General features: G+C 48.9%; 1 protein-coding gene across 5 annotated transcripts in view; it reads right to left on the bottom strand.

The window, feature by feature from the left end:
* Nucleotides 1–7,647, bottom strand: part of arhgef17 (Rho guanine nucleotide exchange factor (GEF) 17) — a 100,246-nt gene that overhangs the window by 19,628 nt on the left and 72,971 nt on the right. For all 5 annotated transcript variants that reach the window (XM_045724811.1, XM_014215311.2, XM_014215309.2 and 2 more), the window contains exon 4: nt 619–735. In XM_045724811.1, the coding sequence (XP_045580767.1) occupies nt 619–735 (117 nt within the window). The remainder of the gene's footprint in view (nt 1–618; nt 736–7,647) is intronic.

The following is a 7,647-nucleotide window of genomic DNA, read 5'->3' on the forward strand; positions in this document are numbered from 1 at the left end:
AATTAACTTTCTTTTGAAACTTGTCAGTCTATTCTTGTTTTGAGAAATTAAGGCTATTCCATGCGAGAAATTGCCAAGAAACTGAAGATCTCGTACAACGCTGTGTACTGGACGGCACTTAATTGGAGCCAATTTCCTTGTACAACAGCACAATGACCCAAAGCACAGCTCCAAACTATGCAAGAACTATTTAGGGAGGAAGCAGTCAGCTGGTATTCTGTGTATAATGGAGTGGCCAGCACAGTCACCGGATCTCAACCCTATTGAGCTGTTGTGGGAGCAGCTTGACTGTATGGTACGTAAGAAGTGCCCATCAGGCCAATCCAACTTGTGGGAGGTGCTTCAGGAACATGGGGTGAAATCTCTACAGATTACCTCAACAAATTGACAACTAGAATGCCAAAGGTCTGCAAGGCTGTATTTGATGCAGATTCTTTGACGAAAGCAAAGTTTGAAGGACACAATTATTATTTCAATTTTAAATCATTATTTATAAACTTGTCAACGCCTTGACTATATTTCCTCTTCATTTAGAAACTCATTTCATGTATGTTTTCATGGAAAACAAGGACATTTCTAAGTGACCCCAAACTTTTGAACGGTTGTGTACACACTCACCTCCAGGAACTTGAGGAATGCCGGCTTGGCCTCCTTTGCGATCCTCACTGCGTCTTTGGCGTTCAGAAAGTTATCGATGTATGCTGAATAAATATTAGCAAGAATCTCTTTGGAGAACTGTGTAAAAGAGAAAAAGATAGAGAGGGGAGGAGAGAGAAAGTTAACAGGAATATAAACATACTGTAAAAGGCATACTAGGTTTGATTTGCTACTAGCATAATCCGGCTACGTGAAGTGAGGAACTGCCACTGCCTGTGCCTCACATACTCCCTTAAAAGGCTTTTGCTTGAAAAACAAGAAAAAAAGTGCCAATATTACAGTTTGTCCCTTTAGAGACGCGGTAGCAACAACATATCCAGTAAACATCACCTCAAATAGTCAGAATTAATCTGAGATAAATCAAGAAATCTGTCATTAATTTTGTCGTTTTTACAGAGTAGGTCTTAGATATAAAACTGTGTGACTAAGACGTTTGGTGCAGCATTTCTTAAGTGAAAAAAATTGCAAGAAAACTAGTCGTCTCTTGTTGAATGACAACAAACACTTCATTAAAGAATCCCGTCCATAGTTTGCACTCTGACTAGGAGTAGTACTGTTGACCAATCACTGAAAAAGGGGCGTGGAAGAAAAAAAAACGACCTAACACCAAAACAAACAAAAACATCAAACTTTCGTCATAATATATGCGCGGACTGCTTCGAAGCATGCGACAGGCTATAAACTGACACTGAAGGAGGGTGAATCCTGCGCAGCAACAAGTGATTGGTGAGCCTGGCTCTGGCTGGGATTGGCCAATATGGTGATACATAGGTAGCCTCCCTCCAGGCTTAAAAACCAAAGTAAAAAGGGCATTCCTCCGTGGGGGAAAGGGGCATTCCTCCGTGGGGGAAAGGGGCATTCCTCCGTGGGGGAAAAGGGCATTCCTCCGTTGGGGAAAGGGGCATCCTCCGTGGGGGAAAAGGGCATTCCTCCGTGGGGGAAAGGGGCATTCCTCCGTGGGGGAAAGGGGCATTCCTCCGTTGGGGAAAGGGGCATTCCTCCGTGGGGGAAAAGGGCATTCCTCCGTGGGGGAAAAGGGCATTCCTCCGTGGGGGAAAGGGGCATTCCTCCGTTGGGGAAAGGGGCATCCTCCGTGGGGAAAAAGGGCATTCCTCCGTTGGGGAAAGGGGCATCCTCCGTGGGGGAAAAGGGCATTCCTCCGTGGGGGAAAAGGGCATTCCTCCGTGGGGGAAAAGGGCATTCCTCCGTGGGGGAAAGGGGCATTCCTCCGTTGGGGAAAGGGGCATCCTCCGTGGGGGAAAAGGGCATTCCTCCGTGGGGGAAAAGGGCATTCCTCCGTGGGGGAAAGGGGCATTCCTCCGTTGGGGAAAGGGGCATTCCACCGTGGGGGAAAGGGGCATTCCTCCGTGGGGGAAAGGGGCATTCCTCCGTGGGGGAAAGGGGCATTCCTCCGTGGGGGAAAGGGGCATTCCTCCGTGGGGGAAAGGGGCATCCTCCGTGGGGGAAAGGGGCATTCCTCCGTGGGGGAAAGGGGCATTCCTCCGTGGGGGAGAGAGACAAACACACACATCCACAGGACGTGTTGCACAACACACATTATGGTATGCTCCCCACACTGACACACACTGTGACTCACTCTGACCTGCCTTTCTTCAACACAATGGAGATGAGTGAGGAGGAGAGAAATAAATGAGAAGGGGGAAAGGAAATGGAAAGAGCCAGAATAATGAGGGACAAAGACAGACAGACAGACAGACAGACAGACAGACAGACAGACAGACAGACAGACAGACAGACAGACAGACAGACAGACAGACAGACAGACAGACAGACAGACAGACAGACAGACAGACAGACAGACAGACAGACAGACAGACGATGAGGGGTATGGTTTAATGGTAACATTATGACCCCTCATGAAAAGAGCTACCCTCTCCTTTATTCCTCTCTCCCATCATCCCTCTCTCCATCTGTAAGGAGTGATAGCAGGATGGAGAAAGGCTGCTCTATCATTCAAAGTGTGATAAATCAGGTGCTATACACCGCAGGCGGCCAGTGGCACCTTAATTGGGGAGGACGGGCTCATAGTAATGGCTGAAATGGAATGAATGGAATGGTATGGAGCACATGGTTTCCAGAACAGATGGTTTCCATGTGTTTGATACCATTCCATTCACTGCCTTTCAGTCATTATTATGAGCTGTCCTCCCCTCAGCAGCCCTCTGTGCTGTACACCTACGCAGTCACCTGTCTCCACTCTCTCCATCCCTCCAGTTACACAAGCAGCCACTCTGCCCATCCTCTTGTCACTCTTTCCCTATCTTTCCCTTCTAATGTGGGAATAATGTGCAAGTCATTCTTTTTTTTCTCCTTTTAAAGGCCCAGTGCAGTCAAAAACGTGATTTTCCTGTGTTTTATATATACAGTATTTCCACACTATGAGGTTGGAATAATACTGTGAAATTGTGAAAATGATGATAGTGCCCTTTTAGTGTAAGAGCTGTTTGAAAAGACTGCCTGAAATGTCAGCCTGTTTTAGTGGGATGGAGTTTTGGCCGGCCTGATGACATCACCAGGAAGCTATTTTAGTTTTTTTTAAATGCCGTTTTAATTGAAAACAAATCACAGCATGGTACTTAATTGTTACCCAGAAATGATTTGATATTTAGATAAAAACGGCTACATTGGATCTTTAAGTGGCGATGTTTTAAAAAGCACAAGTCTCTCTCTCTCTCCTTCATCAATCTGGATTGAACTGCTCAGACTTTCAAACATTACATCCAAAGCTCCCATCCACAAACACACTATATTAATAACCTAAATAAACCCACTATGGAGTCTGGACAGGTGGAATGGACAGCATGTAAACAGAACGTCTAGAAACACAAGGCTAGCCCTAACTGGTCCTAACTCTCTTACACAACCTCCCTGGTTCTATAGTATAATCTTTACAGTATAATCCCTGTCCTTTAGACTCACTAATAATAATAATAATAATAATAAATGCCATTAAGCAGACACTTTTATCCAAAGTCACTTACAGTCATGCGTGCATAAATGTTATGTATGTTTGGTCCCAGGAATGGAACCCACTATCCTGGGTCTACCAACTATACATGATGCTACTATTGGCTGTCTGTCAAAGGAGGGAGCAAGACTGCATAGTCGCCACATAGGTTCAGTATGTGCTAGTACACGGGGTCAGGCCAGTTCAGGGCTACTGAGACAGATGTGTTTTGACAGGGTATCATCACAAGGGGGAGAAGGGCTGAGGGGTGAGAGAGAGAGAGAGAGAGGGGGGGGGTGAGAAAGAATGTTGAGGGGGTGAGAAAGAGAAGGGTGAGGGGGGTGAGAGAAGTGAGGGGGAGAGGGGGGTGAGAGTGAGGGGTGAGAGAGAGGTGAAGGGGGGGTCACAGTTCAGAGAGGTCAAGGGATTACTACTCGCTACATTTCACTAGCATGGGCTAACAATGCTATAGATTCTGACTGCATTTCACTAGCATGGGCTAACAATGCTATAGATTCTGATTGCATTTCACTAGCATGGGTTAACAATGCTATAGATTCTGACTGCATTTCACTAGCATGGTCTGGGCTAACAACGCTACACAGTCTGACTGCATTTCACTTACATGGGCTGGGCTAACAACGCTACACAGTCTGACTGAATAGACTAGCGATGCTACACTGGTTAGGATAAAGGCTTCAGCATGCTTCAGTTAGGCTGGCGCCTAGCCGAGTTACCGAATGAGTGTGCTAGCATACCCTCTTAAAAGAACAAGTACTGTTTGTCAATTTTGAGACGCCGTAGCCAGTATACACTTCCTTAAAATAGTCAGAATTAATCTAAGATAACTCAAGAAATCTGTCATTAATTTTGTCATTTTTGCCAAGGAGATCTTAGTCACACATGTTTACATCTAACTAAGATGTTTGGTGCAGTACTTCTCAATTAAAACATTTGCATGAAAATGAGTTGTCTCGTTGAATGACAACAAAGACTTTATTGAAGAATCCCTACTGTTGACCAATCACCGACGAAAGGGCGTAGACTTCGGCTTGCCTTTTTTGGTGTGCCTGGACAGCCGGAAAAAACCTTTACCGAGGTCCAAACTAACAAAAACTAACAAAATGTTGCCATAATATACATACAAACTCGTCCGAAATGTTTCTGCAGGGAAGCATGCGGATGCTTTAAGTCTCTCTGCCCCCAGAGGGAGAGACGGAGGCCTTTGTTCTTTTGGCTGTGGAGGTTTGTGTGTGTGTGTGGTTTTGTTTGTGTTTAGACTGGGAGGTGTGTTTGTTGGGGTGAACCAGAGGGCTACCAGCAGGGGGTTAACATGGACCAGGAGAGGAGACAGGGGGTTAACATGGACCAGGAGAGGAGACAGGGGGTTAACATGGACCAGGAGAGGAGACAGGGGGTTAACATGGACCAGGAGAGGAGACAGGGGGTTAACATGGACCAGGAGAGGAGACAGGGGGTTAACATGGACCAGGAGAGGAGACAGGGGGTTAACATGGACCAGGAGAGGAGACAGGGGGTTAACATGGACCAGGAGAGGAGACAGGGGGTTAACATGGACCAGGAGAGAGACAGGGGGTTAACATGGACCAGGAGAGGAGACAGGGGGTTAACATGGACCAGGAGAGGAGACAGGGGGTTAACATGGACCAGGAGAGGAGACAGGGGGTTAACATGGACCAGGAGAGGAGACAGGGGGTTAACATGGACCAGGAGAGGAGACAGGGGGTTAACATGGACCAGGAGAGGAGACAGGGGGTTAACATGGACCAGGAGAGGAGACAGGGGGTTAACACGGACCAGGAGAGGAGACAGGGGGTTAACATGGACCAGGAGAGGAGACAGGGGGTTAACACGGACCAGGAGAGGAGACAGGGGGTTAACACGGACCAGGAGAGGAGACAGGGGGTTAACACGGACCAGGAGAGGAGACAGGGGGTTAACACGGACCAGGAGAGGAGACAGGGGGTTAACATGGACCAGGAGAGGAGACAGGGGGTTAACATGGACCAGGAGAGGAGACAGGGGGTTAACATGGACCAGGAGAGGAGACAGGGGGTTAACATGGACCAGGAGAGGAGACAGGGGGTTAACATGGACCAGGAGAGGAGACAGGGGGTTAACACGGACCAGGAGAGGAGACAGGGGGTTAACACGGACCAGGAGAGGAGACAGGGGGTTAACACGGACCAGGAGAGGAGACAGGGGGTTAACACGGACCAGGAGAGGAGACAGGGGGTTAACACGGACCAGGAGAGGAGACAGGGGGTTAACACGGACCAGGAGAGGAGACAGGGGGTTAACACGGACCAGGAGAGGAGACAGGGGGTTAACACGGACCAGGAGAGGAGACAGGGGGTTAACACGGACCAGGAGAGGAGACAGGGGGTTAACACGGACCAGGAGAGGAGACAGGGGGTTAACACGGACCAGGAGAGGAGACAGGGGGTTAACACGGACCAGGAGAGGAGACAGGGGGTTAACACGGACCAGGAGAGGAGACAGGGGGTTAACACGGACCAGGAGAGGAGACAGGGGGTTAACACGGACCAGGAGAGGAGACAGGGGGTTAACACGGACCAGGAGAGGAGACAGGGGGTTAACACGGACCAGGAGAGGAGACAGGGGGTTAACACGGACCAGGAGAGGAGACAGGGGGTTAACACGGACCAGGAGAGGAGACAGGGGGTTAACACGGACCAGGAGAGGAGACAGGGGGTTAACACGGACCAGGAGAGGAGACAGGGGGTTAACATGGACCAGGAGAGGAGACAGGGGGTTAACACGGACCAGGAGAGGAGACAGGGGGTTAACATGGACCAGGAGAGGAGACAGGGGGTTAACATGGACCAGGAGAGGAGACAGGGGGTTAACACGGACCAGGAGAGGAGACAGGGGGTTAACATGGACCAGGAGAGGAGACAGGGGGTTAACATGGACCAGGAGAGGAGACAGGGGGTTAACATGGACCAGGAGAGGAGACAGGGGGTTAACACGGACCAGGAGAGGAGACAGGGGGTTAACACGGACCAGGAGAGGAGACAGGGGGTTAACACGGACCAGGAGAGGAGACAGGGGGTTAACACGGACCAGGAGAGGAGACAGGGGGTTAACATGGACCAGGAGAGGAGACAGGGGGTTAACATGGACCAGGAGAGGAGACAGGGGGTTAACATGGACCAGGAGAGGAGACAGGGGGTTAACATGGACCAGGAGAGGAGACAGGGGGTTAACACGGACCAGGAGAGGAGACAGGGGGTTAACATGGACCAGGAGAGGAGACAGGGGGTTAACATGGACCAGGAGAGGAGACAGGGGGTTAACATGGACCAGGAGAGGAGACAGGTAGGAGACTCAGGGGAAGTCACTGTACGTATTTTACTATATAGGGGTGAAGTGTGTGTGCCCTGTCTCTCTCTAATTAGGTGGGTGTGTGTTCTGTAGCAAAGAAGACAGCAAGACACCAGGACTCATTACCTCTGAGATAGAGCATCTCCTACGTCTCACACACACACACACGCACGCACGCACACACACACACACACACACACACACTCCATAGAGTACCCAGTCTGCAGACAGATCAAGAGTCCTGTAGAACCACAGTCACCAGAGGCCTTCAGTACTCTGAGTTAGAAAATGCTGACCAATCTACTCATTACTGCTTAAATAGATCTGCAACACCAGCAAGACAGCATTTAGAGAAACACGCATCTATCATAGAAATACAACAGGTAGAAAATACATTGTCCGGAGGTTTTGCCCAGAGGTGGAAGTAGATGTAATTTATTACCGGTATGGGACATCTAAGCACCCACACATTGTGTTTATAGCCTAGGTAGAACTACATATAGAATCCCTATTCATTTCATATAGCATCTCTGTGGGCCTAGTACTACTAGCCTATTACTTTGTAATGTGGAATAAACACAACCAGTCATAATGTTTTCATCTGATTGTCAATCACTTCTAAAAGGCCCTCCTGTAGACTAGCCACGCACGTC

The sequence above is a fragment of the Salmo salar genome, chromosome ssa09 (genome assembly GCF_905237065.1).
Source record: "Salmo salar chromosome ssa09, Ssal_v3.1, whole genome shotgun sequence".
In the NCBI taxonomy this organism is placed as follows: Eukaryota; Metazoa; Chordata; class Actinopteri; order Salmoniformes; family Salmonidae; genus Salmo; species Salmo salar.